We start from the raw sequence: 24,153 nt of genomic DNA on the forward strand, positions 1-24,153 counted from the left end.
AGGGGGATGGTTGTGCAGTATTGCAACGCTTTCTGACAAGTTATGCAGATCCTTCTTCACACTGTGCGTCATTACACTCTTCAGTTTTCGGCACAAACAAACAGCTATTATAAAACCATAAATAAATCACAGAATACATGTGGTAAATGGTAAATGGCCTGCATTTATATAGCGCTTTTATCCAAAGTGCTTTTCAATCAGTAGGTAGTCTACATTCACCCATTCATACACCGATGGCGGCAGGCTGCCACGCATGGGAGCAAGGAGGGTTAAGTGTCTTGCCCAAGGACACAACGGCAGCAGCTGGGAGGGAGCGGGGATCGAACCGCCAACCCTTGCGTCATTGGCCGACCCGCTCTACCCCCTGAGCTAAAGCCGCCCTATGTGTGCACAGACACAGAGCTGATCGAGGCTATGAAAACATATATTCAGCTCCTTTGATTTTAATGCTCAACGTTCCAACAACACAAAAGGTTTTGGTATATTCTAAATCACCAAAAAGTTAATGGACTCAAACCCATGTAGAGAACAGGCTCCAAACATTTTCCCCTCAGTTACATGTGATCTAAACAGCAGGTGCCTCCCTGCTTGCTGCTACAAGCTGCTTGTAGAGGGTCATTGAAACCACCATGGCAGCAATCTGTAATGACAACAGGTCACATGATCACTAAAGGCCCAATTATACTCTACGTTAAAGACGGAGACGGACAGAGCCTTCTGTCCGTACTCTGCATTCATTTCGTGCACATTGCGTGTGTGTTTATCACATATCTCAAGAACTGTTGATCCGATCGACTTCAAACTTGTGTTGCTGGGGACCTGAGGAAGGGCAATGTCGAACCCGTTCATGACTACATTTTGACTAAGCACCACACCGCCAGGACACAACAGAGGATTGCAGCAAACACACCCCTTTCACTAATGGTTCTGCATTGCTGCTTTGCCTGGGCTGGCTCATGCTGATTTCCTTTCCCATTATCAATTTGATCACACAGGTACCACAGACCAGTGGTTCTCACATTTTTTCACATGAAGGACCCCTAAACTGACAAAGATTAGACCACGGACCCCCATTTGATAGGATTTTGTCCCACGGTCCCCCATATGATAATAAGATTGATGCTTTTAGATGTTTTATTACAGAAAATGTATAAAACCCATTACCAAAATAGTCATTGTGTTACTTATGAATGGAATTATAGCGAAAATAAATTATCACCCTTTTTGCTGGGGACCCCTGGAACCCCCTCAAGGACCTCTGGGGGTCCCCGGACCCCCATTTGAGAACCACTGCCAGTGATTTGTGCTAAGCTAACTAGACTAGCAGGAGGGCGCCTAACTACTGAACGCACAGAGAAGAGAAGGGCATCTATCTTCTCGTCTTACTATCGATTATGGCAAATAGGCGAATCTCCCAAAATGTTGGTGGTTTCCTTTAAACAACCCTGTGAACAGAGTTTTCTGTAGCCTACCTTTAAACAACCCTGTGAACAGAGTTTTCTGTAGCCTACCTTTAAACAACCCTATGAACAGAGTTTTCTGTAGCCTACCTTTAAACAACCCTGTGAACAGAGTTTTCTGTAGCCTACCTTTGATTGATTGATTGATAACTTTATTGATTCAATAAGAGCAGAATTGTGCAAGACAATACAACAAAAATATTGATCAAAAGGAATAAAACACAATAAAGCCCAAGGGCTTGTTTCCATTGTGGTCCTTTGTATGGGACAAGTGGAGTGAATATGTGTGCAGGTGTGAGCGCGTGTGTGCGCGGGCAACAAACACAAACAATGAAAATATTTAACAACACAACCATACACTCAATGACTGATTAGTCATTGACTGAATGGTTATTTAAATAACAACAAAAAATGCACCAATCAATAAATAAAAAGAGAGACCAGCTCATATAATAAATCAAAGACCTACCTAGGGTTTAAAAACTGCGAGCATACAAGAGACAAAAGAAAAAATAAAAGGTTAGGAACCCATTTGGGAACCAACCAGCCATTTTTTCAAGGCGAGCTTAAAAGAAAACCTGGAATTAAGGGTCTTTATACTCTCAGGGAGTTTGTTCCATAAAATAGCTGCTGAGTAAGAGAAGGTACATTTACCCTTTAAAGATTTAAATTTGGGGGGAACAATGTTGGAGGTGCTTCCTCTTGTGGAGTAGCCATGTACATCACTGACTTTACAGAAGTAGTCAGAGAGGTAGCGACAACCCTGTGAACAGAGTTTTCTGTAGCCTACCTTTAACCCTGTGAACAGAGTTTTCTGTAGCCTACCTTTAACCCTGTGAACAGAGTTTTCTGTAGCCTACCTTTAAACAACCCTGTGAACAGAGTTTTCTGTACCTCCAGAGCAAAGATGCCCAGCGCCACGTCCACAATGATCCCAGCATTGTCCCCGATCTGCTGCTGCAGGTGTTGAACGTCACTGTTCTGTAACATGCATGGAGTTACACACACACACACACACACACACACACACACACACACACGCACGCACGCACGCACGGACGCAGACGCACACACACACACACACACACACACACACACACACACACACACACACACACACACACACACACACACACACACAAAACAGTAACTTGACATAATGTGACTTGGTCATATACCGAAGAAAATAAGAAGATGCTTCAGATGCACTGCATAGATCCGTGGTGGTGGCTGCGGTTGGGTAGGTTTGGTAATTATTTGTGCTGTTGTTGTAAAAAGGGTAGTAGTAGTAGTAGTAGTAGTTTATTTAACACAATGTAAAATCCACATAAAAAAGCTTCAAATGAAGACAGTTTACATACATTAACACATGCCGAGGATTAAGTACACAATAAAGCCAAAGGCTTATTTCCATTGTGATCCATTGTGATCCCCTAAAGTCTGTGTAGTTGCTGTATCCACAGCACTTGAACTGGAAGGAATATGGCAAATAGGTGAGAGAAATTACATCTTTGGGTGTGACAGTGATTTGTTCAGTGTTGGGGGTCTAGTTTTGTTTGGGAACAGTTAAGGCTCTGGCTTCTCTGTCAACTCACCTGTCAGCTCTGTTTACTGGGTCATGTGATTTTCTGTGATGATAGGGATGATGAATAGTGTTTGAATGGATTAGATGATGTCACGATTCACTTGAAAAAATATACCGTACCTCTACCACCTCCTTCATGGCGGGATCCTTCAGAGTCTCAAGGAATTGACGAACCTGAGGAAGACGGGCAGAAAATATTGTCATCATACTTCCTACATTTCCTACCAACTGCAGTTCTTGCTGTGGAAAATTCAGTTGTTGTTTTTGAGAGCCACGTACCTTATCCTTGAAGGTGAACATCACCACCGCTCCTGTAACCTCAGCGATGAAGATGATCAGCACAATGATGAAGTACTGGAGGGGAGAAATGATACCGGATTAGCACTCGCAGTGTCTGGTGCGTTAAGACCTGCCATATTGTTTTTTAATGGGTTGCCATGGTGACGTTGGGTGGAGCTAGCTCAAATGTTGTGTCAGTCCAAAAGGCTTGAAGAAGCATTTCTGGGTTAGGGCAGTCAGACCCTCTTGTCTTTCAGTCTGATACACTCAGACCACATGGACAATGGCATTCCGATAATGTGTACAGGGGTGGGCAACTGTAGATTTAAGCAATATAGCGTGAGAGCCAGTGTGTTGTGGCAAATATATCCCGCTGATCAACTGTTATCCCACGAGGCCACAGGCCGAGTGAGATAACTGTTGAGCAGTGGGATATGTGCCACAACACACGCAGCTCGAGTGCTATATTGCTTTTATAAAACGGTTTCCAAGTATGATAATATAATAATAATAGTAATACTATAAGTCCGACTGCCATGGCATTCTGGTAGAGTCAGTTGAAACACTACTGTAAGGCGGGACCGCAAGAACCTGCGGGTGATTTGATTGGATCGTTCTGGAGACTGAAGTTGACATTGGCCAATCCTGGCGCTTGCTGAGAAGCTGAGAGCTTTCTGGAAAGCCCGACACCAACTAACGTTACGGGGTTAAATGCGGGGTTAAATGCGGGGTTAACAGCCTTTTTTTTGCAAAGAAGACATTAGCCCGCGTCTATTCTTGTACAAAACATAATTTTCTGCGAAGTATTAGTAAAGTTATAAGCGAAGATCGATTCACAAGGATCTGACAGCTGTCTCCGCCATTTGTTTTTTCTTGCCTTTTAGTAAGAGAGTTGCCATGGCAACTCATAACCCATGGCCATGGGTTATTAGAGTGGGTTACGGGATTTATACGATGGCTGTGAACCAATCAGATTGCTTGATTTGAGAGAGCCGTTTTATATATACCATGGTCTGGGTGAATACTCGATTCTGATTGGCTGCAAGGTGTCCATTAATTTGTGATAATGTACAGTGATAATGTACATCTAGCTAAATGGTCTGTTCACCGTTCATTCATATCAATGTGCCAGAATCACGACAGAGCCGTTTCAGCTCTATACCACCGTTAACGCTTAATATGGCACTTTCATAAGTTTAGAAGAAAACAAATTGTCAGTCAAAGTAACTATTTAGATTACCCCTGAGTGCTCAGTTTATTAAAAATAACGGCTATTTAGAAATCTGATTTTCGTTCTGGTCAGCTGACAGAAGCCAGGCTCTCAGCTGTCAACTGTCAAACCCTCTGTTTACAACAGAGAAAACAACGAAATGGGCAGTTAACAGCAACACACTGAGATATGTCCTTTTACAGAACATACCTGGACTCCAACATACTGAAAGCTTGAGATGGTTTTCAGTCTACTCCAGCCTCGCGCCATTTCCATCTTATAAGACCCGCAGACGTTAACGTAATTCCCTGGAATGCGAGTTTAAACGACCCAGTTAGGCTACATGGCGTTGCATTCTTAGACATTGCCGTTTTATTTTGTTTGTTGTTACATACAATTGGCCAAATTATTAGTTAGCTTGACTCTAGAATTGTGCCAGGTGCAGGCACTAAGCGGCCATTTTATCCAATGATAGCCTATAGTCTCGCTGGCCAGCCTCCTCGCCCTTCCGTCCGAGGAGTCTGGCGCCTCAGGTCTCCATAGTGGGATTGCGATGGCCGGTGCTTAGCGGCAGGGCCCTTGGAAAATAGTTTCAAACAATCCAACTTGCATTTTCAGCGTGTAGCAACGAGCTAGCGTGTAGGTTTCTGCCGTTAGCTTGCTAGCTAGTTAGCGTTGTTGTTGTCCCTGAGGCGGCAGGGCACTATTTACAGCAACACACAGGGAGGAGGGAGCGGAAGCCACTCTGATTGACATGAGCCAATGACAGAGCTTCTTAAGCGGGGAGCTGAAATCCGGCAGCGTCTGAAACTGACGCCTCCAATGGGAGAGCAGAGTAGAGCAGGGGAGGGTTTATCCCAGTTATGGAGACCTGCAGCGCCAGACTCCTCGGACGGAACGGAGAGGAGGCTGGCCAGCGAGACTAATGATAGCCTAATCTTGAGCAGCTGAGGGGACTATTTTGTCTCGCCGGTTCTCAACTCATATTCAAGGTTATGAAAACTACATTTTGATTGCAAAATGCATGGGAATATAAATTAATGGTCTTGTTTTGTTTCTTTGGCAAGTGACCATGGTATAAGCGGGTTAATGCACTTCGAGGCGTCCATTATCAGAAATTATTGGACTTCGCGGAGGCAACCGTTCACGCCTCCACGTCGTCCAATAATTTCTGATAATGGACACCTCGTCATGCATTAACCCTTACATATATATATATATATATATATATATATATATATACACACATATGTACTGTAGGCTATTTAAGCAATATAGCATGAGAGCCAGTGTGTTGTGGCAAATATATCCCACAAATATATCCCAACAACAATTGAGGGGGCGGGTGGGGGCTGGGTCCGCCCGGGCCGCAGCAATGGGCCCCTAGCACAACGACCTCACAAGGTTCCTCCTCAGCCAGTCACTGGGGCAATCCATGTGGCGATCCATGTGTGGATTGCCACCATATGGTGCAAAGGTTTTCTTGCGTTCACTGGGGGTGAGGGGGTGCCGCTGTGTCCCGGCCTGGCCTTCCCTCCCACGCCTTATGTGGGTGGGGGCCGGGTCGGGGGGCATCGGTGCTCTTCATCACTGGTCGAGGGCTGCCGGTTGGTTTAGAACAGCTTAGGTAGGCGATAGATTAGCTACAGCCTAAGGCTGACCTGTTAGTGTTCAGGCTAAAATCAGACTAGAGCAGGGTAGGATAGGCCAGATTAGGCTGTAGATTAGCTAGATACTATGTCCCAGTTAGCTCTGGTTAATGCTTAGAGTAGTCAGTTGTCTGATCTTCTCCCCCCCCCTCTCTCTCTTTCCCCCTTCCCCCGCTTCTTCCCTTCTTCCCCCTTCTTGTTCTCCTCTCTTTCCATGCTCTTTCCCCCCCCACATCCCACCGCCCCCCCCTCCCTTCTCCTGCTCTCTCCTCCTTCTCCCCCCCTCTGCTCCTTCTCCTCTTCTCCCCTATTTCCTGAATCCCTGCCACTTCCTGCTCTCCCTTCTCTCACATTCCCCCTGCTCTCCTTCCCCTGCACCCTCCCACCTCTCCTTCTCTGCCTCTCTCCTCCTCTCTGTCCTCCCCCCTCTCTCACATTCCCCCTGCTCTCCTTCCCCTGCACCCTCCCACCTCTCCTTCTCTGTTCTCTCCTCCTCCACATTTCCCATTTTCTCCCCACCCTCGCCCTAATCCGGGCCCGTATCCTACTCCCTCCCTCCACCCTAGACCCTACCTCTACTCTACCTCCCCTGTACCCTTCCACCTCTCCTTCTCTGTTCTCTCCTCCTCTCTGTCCTCTCCCCTCTCTCACATTCCCGCTGCTCTCCTTCCCCTGCGCCCTCCCACCTCTCCTTCTCTGTTCTCTCCTCCTCTCTGCCCTCTCCTCCCTCTCACATTCCCCCTGCTCTCCCTCCCCTGCACCCTCCCACCTCTCCTTCTCTGTTCTCTCCTCCTCCACATTTCCCATTTCTCCCCACCCTCGCCCTAATCCGGGCCCGTATCCTACTCCCTCCCCTCCCCCAACCCTAGACCCTACCCCTACCCTGGCTCTCCCTCCCCTGCACCCTCATCTCTCCTCCTCTGTTCTCTCCTCCTCCACATTTCCTATTTTCTCCCCACCTCCCCCCTCTCCTCCCTCCTCCCTCTCCCTCCCTCCTCCACTCTCCTGCTTTCTTCAAATGTTCAAATGTTATCTTTATTCTGTATATTCTTGTTACTGTGTGTTAGCTAGAATCAGCTAGACATACTTTCTGTGAAGCCCTCTGAGACATGCTTGTGAATTAGGGCTATATAAATAAACTTGACTTGACTTGACTTGACTTGACTTGATCAGCGGGATATATGCCACAACACACGCAGCTCGAGTGCTATATTGCTTTTCTAAAACGGTTTCCAAGTATGATAATATAATAATAATAGTAATACTATAAGTCCGACTGCCATGGCATTCTGGTAGAGTCAGTTGAAACACTACTGTAAGGCGGGACCGCAAGAACCTGCGGGTGATTTGATTGGATCGTTCTGGAGACTGAAGTTGACATTGGCCAATCCTGGCGCTTGCTGAGAAGCTGAGAGCTTTCTGGAAAGCCCGACACGCAGCTCGAGCGCAGCGCTGCATCCTCAGCGCTTGCTGAGAAGCTGAGAGCTTTCTGGAAAGCCCGACACCAACTAACGTTACGTGGTTAAATGCGGGGTTAACAGCCTTTTTTTTGCAAAGAAGACATTAGCCCGCGTCTATTCTTGTACAAAACATAATTTTCTCCGAAGTATTAGTAAAGTTATAAGCGAAGATCGATTCACAAGGATCTGACAGCTGTCTCTGCCATTTGTTTTTTCTTGCCTTTTAGTAAGAGAGTTGCCATGGCAACTCATAACCCATGGCCATGGGTTATTAGAGTGGGTTACGGGCTTTATACGATGGCTGTGAACCAATCAGATTGCTTGATTTGAGAGAGCCGTTTTATAAATATACATATTATCTGCATCGCCCCAACCTGTCCCAGGTAAGCTACTCCCATCTGTTGACTTCTTGTGTAACCTGTTGCAAAGTCGTTCTGTTGTTGTTGTAGTGGGTCTGGTTCATTTAGACACGAGCCTGATCCTATTTTGAGAACCGACAACGTTACAATATACATATATATATATTATATTTTTTATTTTACTTTTGTAATTCTTGGCGTATGGCTCACCATTATCCGCATCCACCTATTTTTTTCCCTGATGGCGCCACAGCAGCCCAGGAAGCCAAGGCCCTTCGTCAGAAATCCCAGAGCTATGAGCAGATAGCACATAACTTTAAACAGCAGGGGCAGTTTGTCCGGAATATCAATATCACTTATCTTTCCCAGCACGCCCAGAAGGGTGACCGCACAATGGGCCAAAACGAAGAAGCTTGTCCCTGTCAGCTGTATACAGCAGGGAGAGGAGAGAGTGAGGATAGGGTAAGGAGAGAGAGAGAGAGAGAGAGAGAGAGAGAGAGAGAGAGAGAGAGAGAGAGAGAGAGAGAGAGAGAGAGAGAGAGAGAGAGAGAGAGAGAGAGAGGAGGGATATAGACACACACAGGGGGGCGTTGGATTGAGGGAGAAAGCAGAGAGACAGAGTGAGAGGGGGATCTGTGGAAATAGCAAAGGGGAACTGCATGGGGAAAAGTGGTATGGTCATATGAATTCATAGTGAGAGCTTCAACATATTGTGACAAATAGAGTAACATTGACGCATACGACTTTTTACACTGAATACTTTGCTAAAAAGACTTGGTTCTATCTAGGTCAACTTGGGAAGACTTGTTTTTGTTTGTTGGTTTCTTTCACACATAACAAACACTACAACATCTAGACTTGTTTATGTGTTGTTGAACTGCAACTTACAGGAGATATCACTGAATATAGACTGACAAATAGCTACAAAAGAGGAAATTGTACAAAACCAAAGGGAATGGCTAGCGTTCTTTGATCCACTATTGACTCTACTGTGTATGGTCGAGTGAGTCTGTGTTCTTGTTGGACTGGGTCTGCATGAAACTGAATGGGACAGTGCAGAGGCAATAGAAATATTTTTCAACTTACAAAGATGATGCCATTGAAGATGAACATTGTTATTTGAAGACAGCGGGGGGAAATCATCTTGGCTGGTAAATGTGATTTCACACTGTAAAAAAAAAGAAATGTTTTTAGTTAATTCAAATTTCAGCTGCAGCTTTAGAATAATGAAGCCTGTGTGCACCTTAACTTGTATGAGACCCAGCTGTGCACATGAAGTTGTAGAGCTGATCCTATCAGTGGCAACAGCTATTTCCTCAAAGCAGATTTAGCTTTGAGAGCAGTTTTGTTATTAAATGACATAATGGAGAAACAGATCTGAGATGTAGCCTAAGTGATCTCTGATCGGGTGAAAGTTTAAATAATTCCTCCCATGAGAGTCAAGCTGGCGTTGAAGGGAATGAAGGGAACTGAGAGGTTACATCGTGTCGTACAGTATCTACAGATAACGGATGTGAACATGGCAAATCATATTTGCTTGAAAGGGATGAGAAGGAATAATATATAGGTCACAAAAAAGGAAATCCCCTCAGCAGATAGAAAATATACAGTAGATGAAGGTAGTGCCATATCATCAGGCATGGACACATTACATCAATGTCATGATCAGGCCTGAATGAACGACTGAAAAATGATTTCTTCATATTGTGTAAACCTCCTCTGATGGACTCATGATTTATGAGGCTTACTGGTATCTTATCAGCTGGTAGTCACACTGCAAGTAGCACAGAGGAATCATACATTTAGTATTTAGCCAGCACCATTGCTCCCGTGTTACATCGCTTGCTTGCTGGGAAAGCTAAGCAGGTCTGGCTGTGGTTAGTCCTTGGATGGGAGACCGGTGCTGTAGGTGCTGTTGGACAACCAGTAGGAGGTGCTCCTTCCCTCATGAATAATATCCCAAATGCTCCAGGGCAGATGGAGACAGGGACTCTGTCCTGTGAGTGAGCACCGTCCTTCAGATTAGACTTTAAACCAAGGACCTGACTCTCTGTGGTCAATAAAGATCCCATCGGCACTCTTCACAAGAGTAGTAACCCCGGTGCCTTGGCTAAATTCCCAAACAGGCCTTCCTTCCAACATGGACACCTAATCATCCTTCGTTATCTAATCGACTCAATAAATCCTCTACTCTCCACCATGATAGCTGATGTGTGGTGGCACTAACTGGCTGCCGTGCATCACCCAGGCGGGTGCTACACATCTTGACGAGTTCACACTCGACACGCCTAACATTATAAAATAACGTTTTGAATCTAGGCCTAAGTATTATTAGTAGAATATCAGCATATTTATTTACATTAATCTAATATGGACCTAGAATATTAATTAGGTTATGAATAAGATGCTAAAAAGGTGTGATTGTGCTGCCATAAAGCGATATACTTAAGTCAGCAAGCATTTTCAGTTGACCTAAGCACTGTTAGAATCCTCTACCCACAAATGCTTGTTCAGGGCCAAAAGTGGGGTTTTGGTAGGTGTCAAAAACGGCATTAAGTGCAGTTACAAAACAAAGACTTTTACCGATAAGGATTTGAGTTTTTGTATAGTTCAAACTTATGGGTCATGATTTCAGTTGTGTCTCCAAAAGAACTCACTGAGACCTTTCAATTAATATATAGCCTAATACTGTACTCATATTCGTCCAAAATCACACATTTCCCTTTGGCTCCAAGCCCTTGATATATAATGAGCTGAATGAAATAATTGGAGAGATTCATTCTAAAATTATGTATATCCACCATTTTAAAAGTGTCATCACACACAATAGTTGTTGGTGTAATAGGAAGCCTTACTATTTTACTGCATTATCAAATATCATTACTGAGCAATGCACTTGAGGTATGAATTTGGATGTTTTCAAATACAAAAATTTGATTACCAGAGGGATATGAGAACATCATTCAAATGCAAAGTAAAAAAAACATTGTTTCCTGGCTTTTTACGAGTTTATTTGTTTATTTTAAACGAAAAACTTTCTTTCTTGCTTACAGGATCATGGTACAGTATATAGTAGTTACTGTAAATTTATATTCGTAAATATATATTACGATTATATTTATAATAGTTATTTAAAATAGACACTTTACACCACACGTATTGTATATAGCTGCTACTGTACATTTTTGTTAATGTCTAAATGTACCCTTCTTGCCTTGCCTGTTTTTGACTTGTGCATACCTTTCTTTCTTTCTTTCTTTCTTTCTTTCTTTCTTTCTTTCTTTCTTTCTTTCTTTGTGTACTTTGAGAGCAAAGCAAACCGGAACCCAATGCATTGTATGTGTACACTACTTGGTAAATGTTAAATGGTAAATGGACTGCATTTATATAGCGCTTTGATCCAAAGCGCTTTACAATGTGCCAACATTCACCCATTCACACACCGAAGGTGGCCAGCTGCCACGCAGGGTGCCGACACAGCCATCGGGAGCAATTTGGGGTTCAGTGTCTTGCCCACGGACACTTCGACATGCGGACTGGAGGAGCTGGGGATCGAACCACCGACCTTCTGGTTGGTGGACGACGCGCTCTACCTCCTGAGCCACAGCCACAGCTACTCGGCCAATAAAGCTGATTCTCACATCTGTATTCTATACTGTACATCCTTCATAAAGTGTATGTTTTAGATGCTGGCAGATTGAGGCCAACAGGTTTTCAGTCATTGAGTTTATAGTGTGATATGATTTGAATTAAACGTGTTCATTGTAGGCATGAAATTGAAGCTCCTACCTGTGCTGCAATACTTTCTGTCCGCTGAGGTCTGATCAGTGAGGAGTGTGTCTGCACAGAGAAGCTTCCACAGGGCCCTTTATCTTCTGTCACACACACACACACACACACACACACACACACACACACACACACACACACACACACACACACACACACACACACACACACACACACACACACACACACAGATGGGGAAGAAGGGCGTGGTCCAAACACCACTCATGGGGTGAGCAACACTCCCTGGTGAGCAACGTCCGTTCAAAAATAGAAATTCATTCCATTTCAGACTTTATTAAGGACAGCATACTGCAATAAAAAAAGAAGAAGAAAAACTAAAATAACAAAAGAAAAGACATTCCACAATGATCAGACATTTACGTACAATCTGGAACGCCAATGATTCCACTTTCTAGACGAGAACCTGATGGAACTCATTTCAGGGTTGGTTAAGGCTGAACTATCCGGTTTGCTGGATCAGATAGCATTATACATCTGTCTGTATACTATATATACTGTCTGTATACTATATATACTGTCTGTATATATACTGTCTGTATACTATATATACTGCCAACATTTCTCTCGTTCATGTCGGTCGTGATATGAGGAAACACCAAAGAGGCACGTATGCTGTTGCCACAGTCGGGAGCAGTTGAGCTGAATTTCAGTACAACTCTAAAATTGGGACTGAATCTGAATCACCAAAGCGAAAATATTTCTCTTTAAAGGTCTCAGTGTTGTTGGACGTGTTGTCTTTTGATGTCTTCTCTGCTGTGGCTGGTACTGGTGCCATTGAGTTGACATGAATGCTCATGAACTTCAATCAGTCCAGCAATCAAGTACAATGAAATACAATTGTATAAAAAGCATTTAATCACAAAACAAATACAGTATGTAACTGTAATTGTATTTTGTGCATGTGTGTGCATTTCCCTGTGTGCATGTACAAAGCATTGAAATTGAACGGATCACGTGCAGCCCTCTGGTGAGAAGAGAAAATCAGTCCATTTGGAAATAAAAGGAAAAGTCAAAGTGTGATATTTATTATTTCAATATGTTCAGATATACAAAAATAAATGCATCATATTACAGCAGTGAGGGTGAGGGGGATGGTTGTGCAGTATTGCAACGCTTTCTGACAAGTTATGCAGATCCTTCTTCACACTGTGCGTCATTACACTCTTCAGTTTTCGGCACAAACAAACAGCTATCATAAAACCATAAATAAATCACAGAATACATGTGCACAGACACAGAGCTGATCGAGGCTATGAAAACATATATTCAGCTCCTTTGATTTGAATGCTCAACGTTCCAACAACACAAAAGGTTTTGGTATATTCTAAATCAAAAAGTTAATGGACTCAAACCCTTGTAGAGAACAGGCTTCAAACATTTTCCCCTCAGTTACATGTGATCTAAACAGCAGGTGCCTCCCTGCTTGCTGCTACAAGCTGCTTGTAGAGGGTCATTGAAACCACCATGGCAGCAATCTGTAATGACAACAGGTCACATGATCACTAAAGGCCCAATTATACTCTACGTTAAAGACGGAGACGGACAGAGCCTTCTGTCCGTACTCTGCATTCATTTCGTGCAGATTGCGTGTGTGTTTATCACATATCTCAAGAACTGTTGATCCGATCGACTTCAAACTTGTGTTGCTGGGGACCTGAGGAAGGGCAATGTCGAACCCGTTCATGACTACATTTTGACTCAGCACCACACCGCCAGGACACAACAGAGGATTGCAGCAAACACACCCCTTTCACTAATGGTTCTGCATTGCTGCTTTGCCTGGGCTGGCTCATGCTGATTTCCTTTCCCATTATCAATTTGATCACACAGGTACCACAGACCAGTGGTTCTCACATTTTTTCACATGAAGGACCCCTAAACTGACAAACATTAGACCATGGACCCCCATTTGATAGGATTTTGTCCCATGGTCCCCCATATGATAATAAGATTGATGCTTTTAGATGTTTTATTACAGAAAATGTATAAAACCCATTACCAAAATAGTCATTGTGTTACTTATGAATGGAATTATAGCGAAAATAAATTATCACCCTTTTTGCTGGGGACCCCTGGAACCCCCTCAAGGACCCCTGGGGGTCCCCGGACACCCATTTGAGAACCACTGCCAGTCATTTGTGCTAAGCTAACTAGACTAGCAGGAGGGCGCCTTACTACTGAATGCACAGAGAAGAGAAGGGCATCTATCTTCTCGTCTTACTATCGAATATATGGCAAATAGGCGAATCTCCCAAAATGTTGGTGGTTTCCTTTAAACAACCCTGTGAACAGAGTTTTCTGTAGCCTACCTTTGATTGATTGATTGATAACTTTATTGATTCAATAAGAGCAGAATTGTGCAAGACAATACAACAAAAATATTGATCAAAAGGAATAAAACACAATAAAGCCCAAGGGCTTGTTTCCATTGTGGTCCTTTGTATGGGACAAGTGGAGTGAATATGTGTGCAGGTGTGAGCGCGTGTGTGCGCGGGCAACAAACACAAACAATGAAAATATTTAACAACACAACCATACACTCAATGACTGATTAGTCATTGACTGAATGGTTATTTAAATAACAACAAAAAATGCACCAATCAATAAATAAAAAGAGAGACCAGCTCATAATAAATCAAAGACCTACCACGGGTTTAAAAACTGCGAGCATACAAGAGACAAAAGAAAAAATAAAAGGTTAGGAACCCATTTGGGAACCAACCAGCCATTTTTTCAAGGCGAGCTTAAAAGAAAACCTGGAATTAAGGGTCTTTATACTCTCAGGGAGTTTGTTCCATAAAATAGCTGCTGAGTAAGAGAAGGTACATTTACCCTTTAAAGATTTAAATTTGGGGGGAACAATGTTGGAGGTGCTTCCTCTTGTGGAGTAGCATTGTACATCACTGACTTTACAGAAGTAGTCAGAGAGGTAGCGACAACCCTGTGAACAGAGTTTTCTGTAGCCTACCTTTAACCCTGTCAACAGAGTTTTCTGTAGCCTACCTTTAAACAACCCTGTGAACAGAGTTTTCTGTACCTCCAGAGCAAAGATGCCCAGCACCACGCCCACAATGATCCCAGCATTGTCCTCGATCTGCTGCTGCAGGTGTTGAACGTCACTGTTCTGTAACATGCATGGAGTTACACACACACACACACACACACACACACACACGCACGCACGCACGCACGGACGCAGACGCACACACACACACACACACACACACACACACACACACACACACACACACACACACACACACACACACACACACACACACACACACAAAACAGTAACTTGACATAATGTGACTTGGTCATATACCGAAGAAGATAAGAAGATGCTTCAGATGCACTGCATAGATCCGTGGTGGTGGCTGCGGTTGGGTAGGTTTGGTAATTATTTGTGCTGTTGTTGTAAAAAGGGGAGTCAGTAAAGTCTGTGTAGTTGCTGTATCCACAGCACTTGAACTGGAAGGAATATGGCAAATAGGTGAGAGAAATTACATCTTTGGGTGAGACAGTGATTCGTTCAGTGTTGGGGGTCTAGTTTTGTTTGGGAACACTTAAGGCTCTGGCTTCTCTGTCAACTCACCTGTCAGCTCTGTTTACTGGGTCATGTGGTTTTCTGTGATGATAGGGATGATGAATACTGTTTGAATGGATTAGATGATGTCACGATTCACTTGAAAAAATATACCGTACCTCTCCCACCTCCTTCATGGCGACACCCTTCAGAGTCTCAAGGAATTGATTAACCTGAGGAAGACGGGCAGAAAATATTGTCATCATACTTCCTACATTTCCTACCAACTGCAGTTCTTGCTGTGGAAAATTCAGTTGTTGTTTTTGAGAGCCACGTACCTCATCCTTGAAGGTGAACATCACCACCACTCCGGTAACCTCAGCGTTGACGATGATCAGCACAATGATGTAGTACTGGAGGGGAGAAATGATACCGGATTAGCACTCGCAGTGTCTGGTGCGTTAAAGGGATACACCACTTTTTTGGAAGTTTAGCTCATTTGCCACATCCCCCCCACATAACCAAGATACACCATGCCTTACCGGCACTGTCCGCTCAGTTTACAGTGAGCTACAGTCGTGAAGTTAGTGATTATCGCCATAGAATGGAGGCTAATGGTACAGCTGTTAAAAATCTGCCAAAACACACATCTCACGGCGCCAAAATACATGTTGTGCTTCGGGTACTCACCACACGATGAAATGCTAATCTAAAATGCACATAATCTGTCTTTTTGGAAGGAAAAGAGGTCGGCGGCCATGTTTGGAAAGTAGTGCCGGCTACCTCTTTTCCTTCCAAAAAGACCAATTATGTGCATTTTGGATTAATATTTCATCATGTGGTGAGTACCCAAAGCACGACATGTATTTTGGCGGCGTGAGATGTGTGTTTTGGCAGATTTTTAACAGCTGTACCATTAGCTTCCATTCTATGGCGATAATTACTAACTTCACGACTGTAGCTCACTGTAAACTGAGCGGACAGTGCTGGTAAGGCATGGTGTATCTTGGTTATGTGGGGGGATGTGGCAAATGAGCTAAACTTCCAAAAAAGTGGTGTATCCCTTTAAGACCTGCCATATTGTTTTTTAATGGGTTGCCATGGTGACGTTGGGTGGAGCTAGCTCAAATGTTGTGTCAGTCCAAAAGGCTTGAAGAAGCATTTCTGGGTTAGGGCAGTCAGACCCTCTTGTCTTTCAGTCTGATACACTCAGACCACATGGACAATGGCATTCCGATAATGTGTACAGGGGTGGGCAACTGTAGATATATATATATACCATGGTCTGGGTGAATACTCGATTCTGATTGGCTGCAAGGTGTCCATTAATTTGTGATAATGTACAGTGATAATGTACACCTAGCTAAATGGTCTGTTCACCGTTCGTTCATATCAATGTGCCAGAATCACGACAGAGCCGTTTCAGCTCTATACCACCGTTAACGCTTAATATGGCACTTTCATAAGTTTAGAGAGAAAAAAATTGTCAGTCAAAGTAACTATTTAGATTACTCCTGAGTGCTCAGTTTATTAAAAATAACGGCTATTTAGAAATCTGATTTTCGTTCTGGTCAGCTGACAGAAGCCGGGCTCTCAGCTGTCAACTGTCAAACCCTCTGTTTACAACTTGCAGCGAGCAGCAGCCAGGCGCTCTGGGAGAGCGTACGCTGCCTCTTATCACTGATACAAATCAAGTCGAAGAGGAAAAAGACGAGATCAACAAAAAGAAAACAACGAAATGGGCAGTTAACAGCAACACACTGAGAGACGTCCTTTTACAGAACATACCTGGACTCCAACATACTGAAAGCTTGAGATGGTTTTCAGTCTACTCCAGCCTCGCGCCATTTCCGTCTTATAAGACCCGCAGACGTTAACGTAATTCCCTGGAATGCGAGTTTAAACGACCCAGTTAGGCTACATGGCGTTGCATTCTTAGACATTGCCGTTTTATTTTGTATGTTGTTACATACAATTGGCCAAATTATTAGTTAGCTTGACTCTAGAATTGTGCCAGGTGCAGGCACTAAGCGGCCATTTTATCCAATGATAGCCTATAGTCTCGCTGGCCAGCCTCCTCTCCCTTCCGTCCGAGGAGTCTGGCGCCTCAGGTCTCCATAGTGGGATTGCGATGGGCGGTGCTTAGCAGCAGGGCCCTTGGAAAATAGTTTCAAACAATCCAACTTGCTGTTTTCAGCGTGTAGCAACAAGCTAGCGTGTAGGTTTCTGCCGTTAGCTTGCTAGCTAGTTAGCGTTGTTGTTTTCCCTGAGGCGGCAGGGCACTATTTACAGCAACACACAGGGAGGAGGGAGCGGAAGCCACTCTGATTGACATGAGCCAATGACAGACCTTCTTAAGCGGGGAGCTGAAATCCGGCAGCGTCTGAAACCGACGCCTCCAATGGGAGAGCAGAGTAGAGCAGGGGAGGGTTTATCCCAGTTATGGAGACCTGCAGCGCCAGACTCCTCGGACGGAACGGAGAGGAGGCTGGCCAGCGAGACTAATGATAGCCTAATCTTGAGCAGCTGAGGGGACTATTTTGTCTCGCCGGTTCTCAACTCATATTCAAGGTTATGAAAACTACATTTTGATTGCAAAATGCATGGGAATATAAATTAATGGTCTTGTTTTGTTTCTTTGGCAAGTGACCATGGTATAAGCGGGTTAATGCACTTCGAGGCGTCCATTATCAGAAATTATTGGACTTCGCGGAGGCAACCGTTCACGCCTCCACGTCGTCCAATAATTTCTGATAATGGACACCTCGTCATGCATTAACCCTTACATAGCCTATATATATATATATATATATATATATATATATATATATATATATATATATACACACATATGTACTGTAGGCTATTTAAGCAATATAGCATGAGAGCCAGTGTGTTGTGGCAAATATATCCCACAAATATATCCCACTCGGCCTGCGGCCTCGTGGGATAACAGTTGATCAGCGGGATATATGCCACAACACACGCAGCTCGAGTGCTATATTGCTTTTATAAAACGGTTTCCAAGTATGATAATATAATAATAATAGTAATACTATAAGTCCGACTGCCATGGCATTCTGGTAGAGTCAGTTGAAACACTACTGTAAGGCGGGACCGCAAGAACCTGCGGGTGATTTGATTGGATCGTTCTGGAGACTGAAGTTGACATTGGCCAATCCTGGCGCTTGCTGAGAAGCTGAGAGCTTTCTGGAAAGCCCGACACGCAGCTCGAGCGCAGCGCTGCATCCTCAGCGCTTGCTGAGAAGCTGAGAGCTTTCTGGAAAGCCCGACACCAACTAACGTTACGGGGTTAAATGCGGGGTTAACAGCCTTTTTTTTTGCAAAGAAGACATTAGCCCGCGTCTATTCTTGTACAAAACATAATTTTCTGCAAAGTATTAGTAAAGTTATAAGCGAAGATCGATTCACAAGGATCTGACAGCTGTCTCTGCCATTTGTTTTTTCTTGCCTTTTAGTAAGAGAGTTGCCATGGCAACTCATAACCCATGGCCATGGGTTATTAGAGTGGGTTACGGGATTTATACGATGGCTGTGAACCAATCAGATTGTTTGATTTGAGAGAGCCGTTTTATAAATATACATATTATCTGCATCGCCCCAACCTGTCCCAGGTAAGCTACTCCCATCTGTTGACTTCTTGTGTAACCTGTTGCAAAGTCGTTCTGTTGTTGTTGTAGTGGGTCTGGTTCATTTAGACACGAGCCTGATCCTATTTTGAGAACCGACAACGTTACAATATACATATATATATATTATATTTTTTATTTTACTTTTGTAATTCTTGGCGTATGGCTCACCATTATCAGCATCCACCTATTTTTTTCCCTGAGGGCGCCACAGCAGCCCAGGAAGCCAAGGCCCTTCATCAGAAATCCCAGAGCTATGAGCAGATAGCACATAACTTTAAACAGCAGGAGCAGTTTGTCCGGAATATCAATATCAATTAACTTTCCCAGCACGCCCAGAAGGGTGAGCGCACAATGGCCCAAAACGAAGAAGCTTGTCCCTGTCAGCTGGGAGAGGAGAGAGTGAGGATACGGTAAGGAGAGAGAGAGAGAGAGAGAGAGAGAGAGAGAGAGAGAGAGAGAGAGAGAGAGAGAGAGAGAGAGAGAGAGAGAGAGAGAGAGAGGGGAGGGATATAGACACATCCCAACAAAACATGGAGGGGGGGGGGGGGCGTTGGATTGAGGGAGAAAGCAGAGAGACAGAGTTAGAGGGGGATCTGTGGAAATAGCAAAGGGGAACTGCATGGGGAAAAGTGGTATGGTCTTTGGTCATATGAATTCATAGTGAGAGCTTCAACATATTGTGACAAATAGAGTAAAATGAACACATAGGCTACGACTTTTTACACTGAATACTTTGCTAAAAAGACTTGGTTCTATCTAGGTCAACCTGGGAAGACAAACTTTCACACATAACAAACACTACAACATCTAGACTTGTTTATGTGTTGTTGAACTGCAACTTACAGGAGATATCACTGAATATAGACTGACAAATAGTTACAAAAGAGGAAATTGTACAAAACTAAAGGGAATGGCTAGCGTTCTTTGATCCACTATTGACTCTACTGTGTATGGTCGAGTGAGTCTGTGTTCTTGTTGGACTGGGTCTGCATGAAACTGAATGGGACAGTGCAGAGGCAATAGAAATCTTTTTCAACTTACAAAGATGATGCCATTGAAGATGAACAACGTTATTATGAGACAGCGGGGGGATCTCATCTTGGCTGGTAAATGTGATTTCACACTGTAAAAAAAAGAAATGTTTTTAGTTAATTAAAATTTCAGCTGCAGCTTTAGAATAATGAAGCCTGTGTGAACCTTAACTTGTATGAGACCCAGCTGTGCACATGAAGTTGTAGAGCTGATCCTATCAGTGGCAACAGCTATTTCCTCAAAGCAGATTTAGCTTTGAGAGCAGTTTTGTTATTAAATGACATAATGGAGAAACAGATCTGAGATGTAGCCTAAGTGATCTCTGATCGAGTGAAAGTTTAAATAATTCCTCCCATGAGAGTCAAGCTGGCGTTGAAGGGAATGAAGGGAACTGAGAGGTTACATCGTGTCGTACAGTATCTACAGATAACGGATGTGAACATGGCAAATCATATTTGCTTGAAAGGGATGAGAAGGCATAATATATAGGTCACAAAAAAGGAAATCCCCTCAGCAGATAGAAAATATACAGTAGATGAAGGTAGTGCCATATCATCAGGCATGGACACATTACATCAATGTCATGATCAGGCCTGAATGAACGACTGAAAAATGATTTCTTCATATTGTGTAAACCTCCTCTGATGGACTCATGATTTATGAGGCTTACTGGTATCTTATCAGCTGGTAGTCACACTGCAAGTAGCACAGAGGAATCATACATTTAGTATTTAGCCAGCACCATTGCTCCCGTGTTACATCGCTTGCTTGCTGGGAAAGCTAAGCAGGTCTGGCTGTGGTTAGTCCTTGGATGGGAGACCGGTGCTGTAGGTGCTGTTGGACAACCAGTAGGAGGTGCTCCTTCCCTCATGAATAATATCCCAAATGCTCCAGGGCAGATGGAGACAGGGACTCTGTCCTGTGAGTGAGCACCGTCCTTCAGATTAGACTTTAAACCAAGGACCTGACTCTCTGTGGTCAATAAAGATCCCATCGGCACTCTTCACAAGAGTAGTAACCCCGGTGCCTTGGCTAAATTCCCAAACAGGCCTTCCTTCCAACATGGACACCTAATCATCCTTCGTTATCTAATCGACTCAATAAATCCTCTACTCTCCACCATGATAGCTGATGTGTGGCGGCACTAACTGGCTGCCGTGCATCACCCAGGCGGGTGCTACACATCTTGACGAGTTCACACTCGACACGCCTAACATTATAAAATAACGTTTTGAATCTAGGCCTAAGTATTATTAGTAGAATATCAGCATATTTATTTACATTAATCTAATATGGACCTAGAATATTAATTAGGTTATGAATAAGATGCTAAAAAGGTGTGATTGTGCTGCCATAAAGCGATATACTTAAGTCAGCAAGCATTTTCAGTTGACCTAAGCACTGTTAGAATCCTCTACCCACAAATGCTTGTTCAGGGCCAAAAGTGGGGTTTTGGTAGGTGTCAAAAACGGCATTAAGTGCAGTTACAAAACAAAGACTTTTACCGATAAGGATTTGAGTTTTTGTATAGTTCAAACTTATGGGTCATGATTTCAGTTGTGTCTCCAAAAGAACTCACTGAGACCTTTCAATTAATATATAGCCTAATACTGTACTCATATTCGTCCAAAATCACACATTTCCCTTTGGCTCCAAGCCCTTGATATATAATGAGCTGAATGAAATAATTGGAGAGATTCATTCTAAAATTATGTATATCCACCATTTTAAAAGTGTCATCACACACAATAGTTGTTGGTGTAATAGGAAGCCTTACTATTTTACTGCATTATCAAATATCATTACTGAGCAATGCACTTGAGGTATGAATTTGGATGTTTTCAAATACAAAAATTTGATTACCAGAGGGATATGAGAACATCATTCAAATGCAAAGTAAAACAAACATTGTTTCCTGTCTTTTTACGAGTTTATTTGTTTATTTTAAACGAAAAACTTTCTTTCTTGCTTACAGGATCATGGTACAGTATATAGTAGTTACTGTAAATTTATATTCGTAAATATATATTACGATTATATTTATAATAGTATTTAAAATAGACACTTTACACCACACGTATTGTATTGTATATAGCTGCTACTGTACATTTTTGTTCATGTCTAAATGTACCCTTCTTGCCTTGCCTGTTTTTGACTTGTGGATACCTTTCTTTCTTTCTTTCTTTCTTTCTTTGTGTACTTTGAGAGCAAAGCAAACCGGAACCCAATGCATTGTATGTGTACACTACTTGGTAAATGTTAAATGGTAAATGGACTGCATTTATATAGCGCTTTGATCCAAAGCGCTTTACAATGTGCCAACATTCACCCATTCACACACCGAAGGTGGCCAGCTGCCACGCAGGGTGCCGACACAGCCATCGGGAGCAATTTGGGGTTCAGTGCCTTGCCCACGGACACTTCGACATGCGGACTGGAGGAGCCGGGGATCGAACCACCGACCTTCTGGTTGGTGGACGACGCGCTCTACCTCCTGAGCCACAGCCACAGCTACTCGGCCAATAAAGCTGATTCTCACATCTGTATTCTATACTGTACATCCTTCATAAAGTGTATGTTTTAGATGCTGGCAGATTGAGGCCAACAGGTTTTCAGTCATTGAGTTTATAGTGTGATATGATTTGAATTAAACGTGTTCATTGTAGGCATGAAATTGAAGCTCCTACCTGTGCTGCAGTACTTTGTGTCCGCTGAGGTCTGATCAGTGAGGAGTGTGTCTGCACAGAGAAGCTTCCACAGGGCCCTTTATCTTCTGTCACACACACACACACACACACACACACACACACACACACACAGAGATGGGGAAGAAGGGCGTGGTCCAAACACCACTCATGGGGTGAGCAACACTCACACACACACACACACACACAGATGGGGAAGAAGGGCGTGGTCCAAACACCACTCATGGGGTGAGCAACACTCCCTGGTGAGCAACGTCCGTTCAAAAATAGAAATTCATTTCATTTCAGACTTTATTAAGGACAGCATACTGCAATAAAAAAAGAAGAAAAACTAAAATAACAAAAGAAAAGACATTCCACAATGATCAGACATTTACGTACAATCTGGAACGCCAATGATTCCACTTTCTAGACGAGAACCTGATGGAACTCATTTCAGGGTTGGTTAAGGCTGAACTATCCGGTTTGCTGGATCAGATAGCATTATACATCTGTCTGTATACTATACTGTCTGTATACTATATATACTGTCTGTATACTATATATACTGTCTGTATACTATATATACTATTTGTATACTATATATACTGTATGTATACTATATATACTGTCTGTATACTATATATACTGTCTGTATACTATATATACTGTCTGTATACTATATATACTATTTGTATACTATATATACTGCCAACATTTCTCTCGTTCATGTCGGTCGTGATATGAGGAAACACCAAAGAGGCACGTATGCTGTTGCCACAGTCGGCAGCAATTGAGCTGAATTTCAGTACAACTCTAAAATTGGGACACAAACAAACAGCTATCATAAAACCATAAATAAATCGCAGAATACATGTGCACAGACACAGAGCTGATCGAGGCTATGAAAACATATATTCAGCTCCTTTGATTTTAATGCTCAACGTTCCAACAACACAAAAGGTTTTGGTATATTCTAAATCACCAAAAAGTTAATGGACTCAAACCCGTGTAGAGAACAGGCTCCAAACATTTTCCCCTCAGTTACATGTGATCTAAACAGGCTCCAAACATTTTCCCCTCAGTTACGTGTGATCTAAACAGCAGATGCCTCCCTGCCAACCTTCTTGTAGAGGATCATTGAAACCACCATGCTAGCAGCAATCTGTAATGACAACAGGTCACATGATCACTAAAGGCCCAATTATACTCTAAAAAAAAAAAAAAAAAAAAAAATTGAAATCCCATAGTGTTTGGGGACAACGTGACGTCAGGTTGTACCAAATCTCCCATTCATTTAAGGGGAAAAAAAAAGCAGTGTTCCACCCATAGAGGGCGCTTATGCCAGTTATGCTGCTGAAAAATGATACAAATGGTAAAATGGCAACAGTTTGGTCTCAAATGTGGAAAGTTTGACCAGCATTCTTCCAGAGCCTTCTGTCCGTA

The 24,153-nt window shown here is 43.2% G+C and overlaps 1 protein-coding gene across 1 annotated transcript; it reads right to left on the reverse strand.

Moving 5' to 3' along the window:
• Positions 1-565: 565 nt before the first annotated feature.
• LOC310793958 (uncharacterized protein) lies at positions 566-22,729 on the reverse strand (the record flags this gene model as incomplete). The annotated part of the gene is made up of 10 exons (XM_083655839.1): positions 22,711-22,729; positions 20,033-20,114; positions 19,160-19,375; positions 15,677-15,751; positions 15,518-15,571; positions 14,850-14,912; positions 3,325-3,399; positions 3,166-3,219; positions 2,355-2,417; positions 566-640 (listed from the first exon to the last, which is right to left on the reverse strand). The coding sequence occupies exons 2-10, from the start codon at positions 20,087-20,089 to the stop codon at positions 566-568; spliced, it is 732 nt and encodes a 243-aa protein (XP_083511965.1). The 5' UTR covers positions 20,090-20,114; positions 22,711-22,729.
• Positions 22,730-24,153: the final 1,424 nt, after the last annotated feature.

Source organism: Poromitra crassiceps, assembly GCF_964638095.1.
Source record: "Poromitra crassiceps genome assembly, chromosome: 19".
NCBI classification, from domain to species: Eukaryota; Metazoa; Chordata; class Actinopteri; order Beryciformes; family Melamphaidae; genus Poromitra; species Poromitra crassiceps.